The 14,693-nt window shown below is 37.5% G+C and overlaps 1 protein-coding gene across 1 annotated transcript in view; it reads left to right on the top strand.

Moving 5' to 3' along the window:
• Positions 1-14,693, top strand: part of tmem131 (transmembrane protein 131) — a 201,590-nt gene that overhangs the window by 57,024 nt on the left and 129,873 nt on the right. Inside the window, exon 3 of the mRNA XM_043692263.1 lies at positions 5,516-5,556. Within this exon, the coding sequence (XP_043548198.1) occupies positions 5,516-5,556 (41 nt within the window). The remainder of the gene's footprint in view (positions 1-5,515; positions 5,557-14,693) is intronic.

Here is a 14,693-nt window from a genome sequence, read left to right as displayed (position 1 = left end):
GAAAAATAGCTACAACACAATTGTTAAGCTAGGTTGGTAGGACTGACTTATGAAGAGAAATTGGATCGGTTAGGACTAAATTCACTAGAATTTAGAATGCGGAATCTCCGAGAAATGTGGAAAAGTTTAACAGAACTAAACAGTGAAATGCAAGAATGATGTTCCCAAGAATGATGCCCAAACTGGGGGTCGCAGTCTAAGCATACGGGATAAGTCATTTGAGGACTAAGATGAGAAATTTGTACACCCAGTGATTGATAATCTGTGAAACTCTGCCATAGAATGTGAATCAGATCAAAATATTGAAAACATGCAAGGAGTTGGATATAGTTCTTTGGCCTAAAGGAATCCAAAGATATGGGGTGAAAGCAGGACCAGTGTACCGAGTATGATCAGCCATGATCCTATTGAATGGCGGAGTAGGCTTAAAGGACTGAATGACCTACATCTGTTCTGTAATTTCTGTTTCCAATCTAATTCTTTTAAAAATGTGTAAACTAATTACTTTACCCAAACATTTAATCAAGGAGCAGGCCATTCACACAATCAAGGCTACTCTACCATTTCACAAGATTGTGGCTGATCTGTGTGTAACTCTGATTTCACATTCTGGTTCACCTTCCTAATCTTTTTATCCCCTTGTCTAACAACCTATCCATCTCCCTTTAAAATATTAAAGGATGCTGCTTACACTTTTTTTTTTTTGGAAGAAAGTTCAAACACTCACTACTCTAACAATTTGCATCTTGCTCAGGTCCAGAGATTGGCATTTTTAAATTCCTAATTTATGTACCTCAATCCTCCAAACTGACTAAGCTAGAACACCTCAGTTGTCGTCCTCGTGTCATTGTTACCTAATGAGGTCCATTATTGTTGTATCCTCTTCCATCTTGTCCCTCTCTAGCCATGAGCAGATGTCACAACCCCTGGCAACCAGGTGGGCAACATAGCTGTCTGAACCTGGGCTCATTCTTCGTTGCAGCCATTCGTTCCTTTCTAAAGTTGCTCAGACTTCAGCTGCTTACTACAGACGTGTTTGTCCTAGTCTGTGGTGGCATCAGGAGCTTTGACACGCTGTGGCATACATTGAAAACTGAGGTAGTAGTAGTAGTAGTAGTAGTAGTAGTAATAGTAAAACCTCACCTTCCAGTTGTTTTTAGTTTATTTGGATTGTACTTGCACTAATTGATATTTCCAATCTATTTCATATAAACTTGTGCTTTTCCAAGTTTTTAAAGAAAAGTGGCAATTAGGCTTGCGAACAAAAACTAAATAAACCATTAGGCTGTACCATTATTGGACCTCAAAACATAAACAAAGTATTTAATAATTTTTTTGCTTCTTTATGACTTTTTATTTGTATAAATGATTTTTACTAACACCATATTATACTATGATACCTCCACAATTTATTACAATGCATTTCAATGGCTACTCCATAAGTGCTATTAATTGAGGCCACCCACTGGTTGCTTCTATGTTGCATACTATTGTACTTTTCTAAATTGAATAATTTAATGTTCTTTTAAATGGGGGGGGGGATTGACTTCTTGTAAGCTTGGTGCGAATTAGGCTCAGCATTGAGTGGTTTAAAAGCGCTAGCTTTATTATTATATTTGGAATTATCTAGCATTATTTTCAATTTATGTATGTCGCTTTGGGTCAACACTTCATGTCGTATTTATATAACTATGCTTCTATGCCAAGTCTAGTCGCATGGTTAGTGTCTATTTCTAGAGCTTGTAGATTCTGTCAAATGCTCACTTGTAGTTTTCACTATCTGTAGTAAGCTCTTGTAAGGTTGTAGTTCACTTACATTGGAAACTATTCTACGTGAGAACCAACCAAAAGTGAAATAGATATGGAGCAATTACCCCAAGGCTGCAATAAAGTGATATTTTGATATTGCAGAACTGAACTATTGAGTTTAGCTTTGCATTAACGTGCCTCGAGATGCTGCTGATAATCAAAAAAGCCTTCCACTAACCAATCACATTGCACTGGTGGTTTCGTTGAGTACCGGTGGCGAAGTTCACTTCTGTTAGAGGAAATGCAATTTCTCGAGGCACTAATGAGTATCAGTTTTATTTATTCATAACTTTTTTGGCATTTTGTAAATATTGAGTATATCAAAGTGTCCTTTTTTATATTGTGGTTTTCCATAATTTTTGTATCAAAGAACCAAAGATTTACAGCCCAGGAACAGGCCCTTCGGCCCTCCAAGCCTGAGCCGATCCAAATGTACTATCTAAACCTGTCGGTCAATTCCTAAGCATCTGTATCCCTCTGCTCCCCACCTACTCATGCATCTGTCCAGACGCATCTTAAATGAAACTACTGTGCCTGCCTCTACCACCTCTGCTGGCAACACGTTCCAGACACCCATCTTCTATGTGAAGTACTTGCTGTATGTATCCCCTTTTAAACTTTCCACCTCTCATCTTGAAAGCGTGACCCCTCGTTATTGAATCCTTCACCCTGGGAAAAAGCTTGTCTCTATCCACCCTGCCTATACCCTTCATGATTTTGAAGACCTCAGTCAGGTTCCCCACCCCCCCCATCTTTTTTTTTTCTAATGAAAATAAACCTAACCTACTCAACCTCTCTTCATAGCTAGCACCTTCCATACCAGACAACATGCTTGTAAACCTTCTCTGCACCATCTCCAATGCGTCCACATCCTTTTGGTAATGTGGCGACCAGAACTGTATACAGTATTCTAAATGCAGCCTAACCAATGTCTTGTAGAATTTTAACATGACTTGCCAGCTGTTATACTCAATACCCCATCTTGGCACCAGTTAACTAGCTTGAGCTCTTTGGTTTGGCCTCTCTGTAATAGCAATGGATTTTACAAAAAGTAAAACAAGGAGTGATGTACAATGTTTAATAGAAGTATGAAAATGAAGAAAACTGAGATAAAATCTAAAGTTTGATTTGCAATAAAGTATTTGCAGCATTCAGTAACTTAAATGTTGTAGTATTAGTGGGAAAGCAGCTTTTCTTTCATTCTACAGCGAGTATGGTAAATTTACTTGCCAGCTGAAATTCTGTACATTCTTCATCAAAGAGGGGAAGCTTAAACAACCAGGAAATGTGTATAGAAGTAGATTTCTGTGCCCTTGCAGATTATTTCCTATAATTAAAGGAAACTGAAATGAATGCTGGCTTATATAAAGAATATTGTGCAATAATTTTATCCTGTGCTTATGTGGGGGCAGTGTTGTTGAATGGAAAATTTGCTAGACTTTGTACTGTGCTTAAAACAAGATAAAAGAAAATGTGACTTGTGCAATATTAAACCATGTGATCTGATGCACCTTTGGTAATCTTAATTCAGCATCTCCATTGATCTCTGCATCATTTAATAATATGTAATCAACCAAAAGTACTTTAATTGGGTCTTCCTTAGCAACACCCTCCCAAGTTACTGCCCAAGTGTGCAAGAACAGAATTCATATTTAACTTGGAATTGTTTGCAGCTTTAATGGGTATACTATTTTTTTCATTTGTTTTACTGAAAATATTGACTAATACATGACTAGTTCTAGTGAGATAATCAAATCGTCAATATATGAACCTGATTCAGTAATTGTCAAACAACAGGATCCTGATTACTATAATGACTTGTAAGGTTGTTCAATATCTGGATTAGTGGTGCTGGAAGAGCACAGCAGTTCAGGCAGCATCCAGCTGTGTTCTTCCAGCACCACTAATCCAGAATCTGGTTTCAGCATCTGCAGTCATTGTTTTTACCAGGTTGTTCAATATGCTACTTATTCCAGCCCCACAATTAAATGTGGTTTTGTGACGTCTAAGAGTGGAGGAGGAGATTGGGAATGTTAATGAGATCAGGGAGAAATTTAATCTCATTTAATCTATTTCATTAGATGAAATAAAACGTGGTGGACCTATTTAACAAGTTGGACAAAAGTTGCATTTTAATGTTTTGAGATTTGATCTTGATCTTTTTGGTAGTATTGATGAAAGATCACCTTTCTGCGCAGGTACAGTTTCCAGCATTCGTGGTGTTTTTGCTTTTGTTGTAGAGTAGCTAATTATCATCTACCTTTTTGCTGTTAGGGATGTAGGTAGCACAGGCAAACTTTAAAGTATTAATCCATTTTCGATTGCTTGTAATGGCAGTGGAGCTATCCTTCCTTTGTGATCTAGTAACAATTCTGTGTCCTGCTAGACCACTTTTTGTTTAAAAGGCCTTTTAAGAGTCACCCATGTATTGTGTAGAAATGAACTTGTGTGCCTTGTGGAGCAGACAGGTGTTTTTCCCAGAATTATATTTAGTGTGATTCAGTTTTGAGGTTTTTTTTGAGCAGGCAGTCATTGTATTAATTTTTTTCCCCCCTGTTGCCATGAATTTCTGGATGTGTTCAATCTCTCAAATAGCCATGATGGGATAAATATGGCACAGTCAAATATGAAGTAGTGCTATCATAGTCTTACCAGTAAATGCCTTTGATACCTATGAACATTCTGTGTTTGGTTTGAAAGTGATGGTTTTAAAAATATTTTAATTCCAATAATAGAAAAATGTTTAAAAGATCTGAGAGTCTGAGTGAATAATCTGGTATTCAGTTTATGGAAGTAGTCTTGAATCGAACAGCCTTTAGTGACTTGAACCAGCAGTTGCATCGTGCTTAATTTTGAACCTGTAACAATCTGGGAAAATTTAAATGTAATTAGTTCAACTTTTCTAGAACATTGTCATTGAACCATATCAAGGGTGCTATTGTCATGATTTTCTAAATAGCTGAAAAAGTTGGGAGTTTTCTTGCACAGCTGCAATAATCTGAGGTTTGAGAATGCACCCTTGAATTTTATGGTGAATAACTAAAACAATCAGAATTTTCAACTTTTCATATAGTAATTCATCATCTTTTAAAACAGTTTTTAATATTATGCAGTGGATGTTCACTATAATCTATATGTGCAGCCTATTACATTATGAAAGTAACTGGCCTACTGAAAAACATTAAAGTGAAAATGCAGTGTATGTTTTTAAGAGCTCAGCTAGAAAAAGTATGCTCACTTTGAATATATCGATCCTGGGGAATTTTAATAGAACTTTGGTCAAAGGAGCATGCTGTGAGAATGTCTTTGTCTTTGTCTTTGTCTTTGTCTAATTACTCTCTCATTGTTGAATTGATTAGTTTTATCAAGCTCCAATCAACAGAATATCTCTTGCTTCAGGGAGACTAACCATTTCTGCATGCAGAAACTCCTCCGGCCATGACTGTGTATAAATTTGCTCTCCTAGGAAGAATCCATTTACTATTCTGCCTTACTTGAGCAAGATCCCAATGAACCACGTCACTAACCATGTTTGTAATTCTTTTATTCTTGTCTTTGAGGGGGAATTAATAATCGTAGTAATAATTGTTTACTATCAATTGTTGACCAATTTATTAATTTTTCATTTTGAGAAAGGCAAAACATTTTTAATTTATGTAGTTTAGATATTGACTTTAATGATTTTTTTTATTTTGTGTATTTGCAGACGGAGTCCGATTTGGGCCTCAGTTCATATCAACAGAAAGCGTAAGTATCCTCTTTTTTTCCTGAGATATTGACAAATCCCAAGTTGAAGTGAAATAACATTTTTTTTTCTTTTGAAATATTATTTATATTTGTACACTCATCATAGAGATGTACAGCATGGAAACAGACCCTTCACTCCAACCCGTCCATGCCGACCAGATATCCCAACCCAATCCAGTCCCACCTGCCAGCACCTGGCCCATATCCCTCCAAACTCTTCCTATTCATGTACCCATACAGATGCCTTTTTAAATGTTGCAATTGTACTAGCCTCCACCACTTCCTCTGGCAGCCCATTCCACACACGCACCACCCTCTGTGAAAAGGTTACCCCTTGGGTCCCTTTTTATATCTTTCCCTTCTCACCTTAAACCTGTGCCCTCTAGTTCTGGGCTCCCCCACCCCAGGGAAAAGGCTTTGTCTATTTACCCTATCCATGCCCCTCATGATTTTATAAACCTCTAAGGTCACCCCTCAGCCTCTGACATTCCAGGGAAAACAGCCCTAGCCTATTCAACCTCTCCTATAGCTCAAATCCTCCAACCCTGGCAACATCCTTGTAAATCTCTTCTGAACCCTTTTCAAGTTTCACAATATCTTCCGATAGGAAGGAGACCAGAATTGCGCACAATATTCCAGCAGTGGCCTAACCAGTGCCCTATACAGCCGCAACATGACCTCCCAACTCCTGTACTCCTACTCTGACCAATAAAAGAAAGCATACCAAATGCCGCTTTCACTATCCTATCTGTCTGCGACTCTACTTTCAAGGAGCTATAAACCTGCACTCCAAAGGTCTTTGTTCCTCAACACTGCCTGGGACCTTACCATTAAGTGTATAAGTCCTTCTAAGATTTGATTTCCAAAAATGCAGCATCTCTCATTTATCCAAATTAAACTCCATCTGCCACTCCTCAGCCCATTGGCTCATCTGATCAAGCTCCCGTTGTAATCTAAGGTAACTTTCGCTGTCCATTACATGTCCAATTTTGATGTCCTCTGCAAACTTACTAACTATACCTCTTATACTCACATCCAACTCATTTATATAAATGACAAAAAGTTGTGGACCCAGCACTGATTCTTGTGGCCTTACACTGGTTGCAGGCCTCCGATCTGAAAAACAAACCTCCACCACCTGCTGTCTCCTACCTTTTTTGAGTCAGACTGTCATAGTAAACCTTTTTGAAAGTTTTAGCCAAACTGACCATATCAGCAATTTTAAGTTTGGGAAAGGAACAGAAAATAATTAAGGAATAGAAAGTCTGAAATTTTCTCTTTGACATGTGCTGTATATGCTGTCATATGTATTGTCTATCTGTGCAGGTTCTTAGGTACTCAGTGTCTACCCTTGCACACACTAGACCTTTTTTTTTTGACTTAATGAGAGCAGTCTTGTAGAGACTGCTAATTTCAGGTAATAAGAATAGGCTTAATGTTACTGATTTAAGCCTTGAATCTGAGATTTCTTTTTTCTCACCAAGATCTTGTGATGTCCTCAGTGGATAGCACTTATTGCACTCAATCAAGTACTAACCCTTTCAGAGCCATATTCAACAGCTTAAAAATAATAGGATGAGAGAACTGGTAACTAAACATTTGGATAGCATCTCTTCTCCACTACCAACTCCCAGCATATCATTGGTTGTCCATTTTCTCACTGATTCTCTTGCCAATTAAAGACTACTCTGAGCCCTACTTCATCTCTTGAATAGAAATGATAATCCCAGCATTCACATACCTTTTCCTCATCTGATGATAATTAAACTTCCCCACACTTCCTATCTCTTACTTTCCTGAATTCCTTTGTCTCAGCTCATGTTTTTTTTTCCACTACTCGCTTCCCTATCTCCAGGTTTCAGACTGAAATAGTTCGCAAGCTTACTGGTGAAATAGTTCACAATACTGTCACTGGTTTTCTTTTTTTTTAAAAAAACGTTGTCTTCAAACATTTCCTGATTTCCTAGTTTCTAATAATTCATTTACATTTTTGAAATTTGTTGTGACTACCTTTTGGATCTTCCCCTGTTCATTTTTGGCTACCCTTGCTAGTTCTGTCTTTTCACTGTTTCACTCATTAGACCATCCATGCAGTACTTCACGTTTTAATAAATAAATATATCCAAAGCTGTTAAGTTTTTTTTTAATCCACAAGTCAGTATCAACTTTTTCCCATTGGCTGTTATTAAATGTCATTGCTATATTTTGAGACAAACGAGAGTATAACGTCATGGTGGTCCAATTTGCAACTATGTAAATACATAGTGACTGGATCCTAGAACATTAGTTCAGAGTGATGTGTTGATTTGCATGTGTTCCTAGGGGCAAAAAACCTAACTTCATAATGTGCAGTGTTGAAGCCAAAAATCTCTGCAAACATTTCCATTCTATTGGAATTTTTTTTATTTTCAAGAATTTTAAATTTAGTAAACATGTAAACAATTTTAAAGTCAATAGGTGAGTCAAATCAGCAATTCAGTTGCGAAATTAACTTGCACTTTGGCCAAAATTTGTTTCTAATATATCAGGTCATTTTATTTCATAGTTTAATGGACAGAGAAACTCTGCTTTGGGAGTAGTAACAATATTAAAGTTTCCTATAAAACTATACTACTTTTGAGAGCTAAAAGTTTAAACTGATGAACAGTGATGACATAGATGGATTTTAAGATAATTTGGCAATAAGATTCATTAATGTCTCTGAAGGGCAGATGCAGAAGAGACACAAGTTGCGAATGAAGAATTTAAAGAAACCTGGGTGGAACTTTAAATGTAAAGATTAAGCCAGGGAATTAGGTCTATTAAAGTGAGAATCTTTGACTTTCTATGGCCACATCTAAGTTAATGTATGTCAGTGTGGACTTCATTGAATAGAGAAGAAAGAGTTAATGTAGGATGGTATTGGATCATTTGGAGTTTGAAGGTGGCAGATGGACAGTCAGTTACTAACTCTGGTTTTGAAAATGGCAAAGATGTACTCTCCTCCATTTAATGCTTTCTATTTGTGTTTAATGTTGCAGTGTAAGATACTTGTGATGCATAAAGAGATCTGAAGGTTGAATAAGATGTTGAGTGTCAAAAGTCTTTCTTACTTTTCAGCTGAAAATCATCTACCCTCAGGCTGACCTATTCAGGTCCTACCCAAATCTGAGCCAGAACCCAAAAATAGGATGTATTTTGCTGTTGAATTTTTTTTTTTTTCCTTTGCCTGCCTACCCTCCAAGGTCAATTCATTTTGTTTGTGACACTTTTTTTTTTAATTGGGCAATATTTCTGTTGAAGATTGTATAACCAGGGATATCACAGCTGTTCTTATTTTAGATACATTGTCTACCTGCGCACCCCCCCCCGCCCCCGTTATTGATTTCATAATGGAGAAAAGCACGCTGTCTGTGGCAGTCTGGACTGTTAAATGTGGTGTCAGTAATCAAACGATTGTAAAAGGCATGACTAGTGTTGTTGATTTAACTAACTTGGCAACAGTAAAAATAACTTGCAGCATGAATAGAGTGTAATGTTATGTTAAAAGTATTTCTCCCATTGGGACTTGTCTTGAGAAAGGTAGTATTACGTAGAGGAATGCATCCATAGAGCAATATTTTCAGTTTTAGGTGAGCATTATGAACAGCTAAATATGGTGGTGGGAAGGGAATTGGTGGGGGTGGTTGGGAGAGGCAGAATATACCCGACATTTGCTTTATTTCCACATTTTTCTGACTTTGATGTAGTTCAGTAAATGTTCTCACTTGGCCAAGTTCATATGGAGAGCATAGGCACTGCAAGGTTGCTCATTTGTGAACAAACTGTGAAATAACGTGATGTAGTAGTATTATTGTCTTGTAAATACTCTCTATTTTGAAAGACAAATATAAATAAAATACTCATCTATGGTTTAAGTTCATCAACAAAATCATTTGCTAACTCTCCAAAAAAATTTTATTAAATTAGATACTTTAAATGCAGCTTTGGTTTTTTTTGGTTTTGAATTAAACAATGACTACTTAAGAATTGAGACATCATTTTATAACAACCTGAAATGGCATTTTACTTTAAATAACTTTTTGAGCTATAATTTTTTTTTGCACTGCTATACTTATCAACCTAACTACTGATATTTGCTTTGCTGTTTTATTTTTCTGGCAGAACAGACCATGAGTAGCAGAATTGGTAATCTGTTTGGTGTTTAGATTGCTTCATTGCTTTGGAGGGAATATGTTTGGAATTCTTGGCAATTTACCTAAACCTCCCTCTCTTGCTTGCTGTCTCTGTAATTTCCTTAACATGGTATTCTGAAGCTGTATTTGGGAACTGTAATTTAAATTGCATGTTGACTTACAAAATTTTATTTGCTCTGAAGTAGTACATTCTTACAATGTGGAAAGTTGATCTCTTCACCTAAAATGATTTAGGTAGTGCAATACTGCTTTAGAAATTCTTATTGTCACCAATCCCAATCATGCTTTCTCTTTTTTTTGTTTTTTATGTTTTAAATCCAAAACATACAAAGCTTTGGCCAGCTGTATTTGGATCAAACCATTGATCCAAACTGTATTTAGATCAATGCCTTGATTTAAGAGCCATTTAAATTTTTCAAGATTAGTTATTTAAGATTTTTTGGGATTTTTGCTAATCATAAGACTGTAAAACACCAGAGTAAACCATTCAGCCCATCAAGTTCACTCTGCTGTTCTATGCGATCATGGAGCTGATCTGATAATCCTAAAGTCCCCTTTTCCTGCTTTAATCTTGTAAAAACCTTTTTTTTTAAACCCTTAATGATTAGGAATGTATCTCAGCCTTGAATATATTTAACAACTAAGCCTCTGCAATATTCATCAGTCTGTTAGAGGGGGGAGAAAGAACTTGCTCACTTCTGTCTTAACTAACTCCTTTTGAGCTTAAGCCACCTGGCCTGAGATTACACGGGGAAACCTTATCCATTAACGATCTGAATGATGGAACTGAGGCTAAGTTTGTAGATGACACAAATCAGTGGAAGGGCAGGTAGTGTTGAAGCAAGAACTTAAATGGCAAAGAAGTTGCAGATGGAATACAGTGTGGGAAAGTGAGAGGTTATGCAGTCTGTTAGGAAGAAGAGCATCTTTTGAAATAAAAATAAAATTGAAGCAGCTCTTACAGCTGTGATTCTTCTCTGCCAGGGTTCAGAAAAAATTTACAAGGATGTTGCCATAGTTGGAGGGTTTGAGCTATAGGGAGAGGCTGAATAGGCTGGGGCTGTTTTTCTGTAGAGTGTCGGAGGCTGAGGGGGTGATCTTTTGTAGAAGCTTATAAAATCGTGATTGGCGTGGATCGGGTGAATAGTCGGGTCTTTTTTTCCCAGGATAGTAGAATCCAAAACTAGAGGGCAAAGGTTTAAGCTGAGGGGGGAAAGGTTTTAAGAGGGACCTGAAGTGCAAATTTTTCTCTCCGGGTGGATTGTGTGTGGAATGAACTACCAGGGGAAGTGATAGATGCAGGTATAGTTACAACATTTAAAAAGCATTTGGACAGGTATGTGGATGGCAAAGGTTTAGTGGGATAAAGGCCAAAATGCAGGGAAATGGGACTAGTTCGGTTTGGGAAACCTGTTAGGCGTGGACAAGTTGGGCCAATTAGTCATACAGCACAACCTGGCAATGTGACTCGTCAATGAGCATTCCTTTCTGATGGTGCGTTTTCTTTTTTTTGCTTTGGTATTCTTGCAGTTCTCCAGATGAGAGCAAGACTAAATTATTTGACAAATGCCTTTTTTTAAAAGCAATAATCAAATGATTATTTATACTAATTATTGTTAAGCTAGTGTACGGCAGGCATGAAGAATTCCATTGCTCTTGTACTCAATGGCCCTGTCATAATTTTTCAAAGAGGATTATGCTGAATTTGTGTGCAATCCTTATTAGGCATTGGGTGGATTACTGTACAAAGTTCTGGGCAACATGCTTCGGGCCCATTGCTGACCAACTAGCATGGGCAGGTGGTGGGAATGGTACTTTAGTCATTCAAGCTGTCTCTCTTAGATCCAAGTTTGTGGAATATTGGATGCCAAACATGTGTGTTGGAATAGCCAAGTCTAGAGGGAGCAAAAAGGCATGAATTAGGGTTTCAGCAGCAGATGAACTCTGGCAGGTGATGTTACGGAGATGAATAATGTGGTCTTAGTCATGGCGTGTTCGTGTTTGGAAGTTTATCACTGGACCAATATAGCTGAGAAATGAAGGAGCCAAAGCTGGGTCCTTGGCTGATGGCAAATGCAATTATATGGAAGCAGTAAAAGAAACAATTGCACCTAGTACTCTGATATTAAAGTCATGTATCTGGTTCGTGCACTGTGTTGGTTCAGTTTATTCCACCATGTTCATAGGTACTACATGGTTTTCTCCAGTCTTTTTTCTTTTAATTCTTTGCAGTAGTTCAATGATAGATGCGTTGTGTCTTATACTTAGTGTTAGCAGAGCAGGTAGTGCACTTCAAATATTCTAAAAGCTGCAAGTATGTGCCTGTGGCTTTTGGCAGATATCAAACGAAGCATTTGGTTCATTCTGTTATAGTAATAGCTGGATCATAGAATCTTCGACTCATACAGCATGGAAGCAGGCCCTTCGATCCAACCAGTCCACGTATGCTCCATGTTCCCAAACTAAACTAGTTCCACCTGCTTGCACTTGACTCCTATCCCTCCAAACCTTTTCCTATTCATGAATTTATCAGAACAGTTTGAAAAGTTGAGCATTTTCTATTTCATTTTTAACTTATGATAGTTTAATATTTTAGGCATATTTTTGCTTAAATGTGAGTAATTGCACATTCAAATGATGTGAGGTAGATCACTGTTCAGACATGAATATTGCATAAAACAAAAGCTGTTTAATTTTGACAAATGGATTTGATTTTGATTTTGTTTCCATTATATAATTCTCAACTTCTAGCACATCTACATCTCCACCCTGCAAATGAATGCTGTCATTTTCGTTAGCTGATGAAGTTCTGTCCTTTTGAATGTAACCCCTTGTGTGGGCGGGTGGGGGCATTGATATTTGAGCTAATTCACGAAGGATTGTTTTCTGCAGACAATGATACAAAGACCGTTTTAAATGAAACTATAAATATTAATAGTCAACAAGTGTTTTTTAGCAGTTTCCCCACTATTGGCCAACAAGGCATGTCATATGTTCAAATTTATAATGGTCCTCAAGTTTCCAAAACCACCACCTCCAGGGCTGTTGTGGTAAATTGGAATTTTGAACATGACCATCTTGTTTTTCTCATTTTTATGACATGGAGAATAACAATATAGGCACAGCTGAAATTCCAAGTGAATATGATGAGGTAATACAGTTGCATATGAAAGCCCAATAACTAGAGTTAAAGTGGAGAAATGGTAGCTGAGAGTTTGAATGTGATTAAAATTTTGTATTAATGTTAAGTATCACCTGATGATGCTTTAAGATGTTTTGTACCATTTGGGAAGTTAAACTGGTCTGAACTTCATTTTAGTGTTCTAAACAGCTGTGTCTTAGCTATTTGTTAGTTGGCAAATTAGTCACCTGACAGTAAAGTTTATTGTTGACAATTGAGAAGTGGCAAACAGGGATTGGTTGCTTCAAATGGGATGTTTCAGTACGTGGAATGTGACCACATTGCACCTTAGTGTAGGTATGGAAATATTTCAACTATGTACTTTAATTGTCGTGCAAGAAAGCATGATTATATGACTAGCAGTAGAGCACAAGACACTATTGGAAGTGTTCTATTGGAATTTTAACTGGCATGAACTTGCTCTATTTTGTCATTTTCGTACCCTAAACTTCACGCTATTTGTGTATACCTAGGCGTGACCTGATTTAAAATGTAAATACAGTAGTGAAGTTGCTAAATGTAACTTTTTAGTGTTTTGGATTGAGTCACCCACAAGCTGCGTATAACTGGGCCCTGTAACCCAAAACAAGTACCTTGATTGTGTTTCCCAATCTGGCAAGTGTGGAGATGAGAGCTCCCGAAGGTTGGCTGTAACACTTCAAGTTTATGTGCATGATGGCCTGCAGTTGGAGGTACCTGTTCACTATCCATATTGGAAGCATTTCCTTGGATGTCTGATCTATCAGCAGTGTGATTTTCATCTGAGTTATGCAGTTGGACAGACTATATAAATGTTAAAACCTAAGTAATAGTCACTTAAGGTACCAAATAGCCTTACATCTCAAACTTTGGGAAGGAAGATGAGCATTTTCTTTAAAATTTGAGCTTGTTTGGAGGGTTAAGGAAAAGAACTTTTTTTTTAATTGTAGCTACCAGTAGCATCCTATTTTTCCTTAAGACTACATAATGCTGACCCTGCAATGCACACATAGAACATAGAAAAATACAGTATACAACAGGCCCTTTGGCCCACGAGGTTGTGCCAAGAATTAATCCTAATGTAAAATATAATAACTTAACCTACGCACTCCAACTCACTGCTATCCATGTGCGTGTCCAGCAGTTGCTTAAATGTTCCCAATGACTCTGCTTCCACTACCACAGCTGGCAACGCATTCTGTGCATTCACAACTCTCTCTGCGTAAAGAACCTACCTCTGACGTCTCCTTTTATACCTTCCTCCTAATATCTTCAAACTATGACTTCTCGTATCAGTCAATCCTGCCCTTGGAAAAAGTCTCTGGCTATTGACTCTATCTATTCCTGTCCTTATTTTGTACACCTCGAATCAGGTCTCCTCTCTCCCTCTTTCTCTCCAGAGAGAAAAGTCCAAGCTTATTTAACCTTTCTTAATAAGGTAAGCCCTCCAGTCCAGACAGCATCCTGGTAAACCTTCTTTGCTTCCTCTCTAAAGCCTATGTATCTTAGCTATAGTAGGGTGACCATAACTGGACACAATATTCCATGTGGTCTCACCAGGGACTTGTAGAGCTGTAGCAAAACCTCGCAGCTCTTAAACTCGATCCCCCTGTTAATGAAAGCCAAAACACCATACATCTTACATTGGTCATGTGTTGACTTTTCGCAATGTGGTAGTTATATCCAGCAGACCATTAACAAAACTGAGATTTGAGGTGTTAAGTTATTTCTTTTCCCTCTCATTACCATTCAGTTCATCTTCTCTCCACACCTTCCTTAAATACCTCCCAACTTTAGCTCAT

This window comes from Chiloscyllium plagiosum, chromosome 6, assembly GCF_004010195.1.
Source record: "Chiloscyllium plagiosum isolate BGI_BamShark_2017 chromosome 6, ASM401019v2, whole genome shotgun sequence".
Classification (NCBI taxonomy): Eukaryota; Metazoa; Chordata; class Chondrichthyes; order Orectolobiformes; family Hemiscylliidae; genus Chiloscyllium; species Chiloscyllium plagiosum.
The sequence above is the reverse complement of the archived record's forward strand: the minus strand, read 5'-3'. Positions and strand labels throughout refer to the sequence as shown.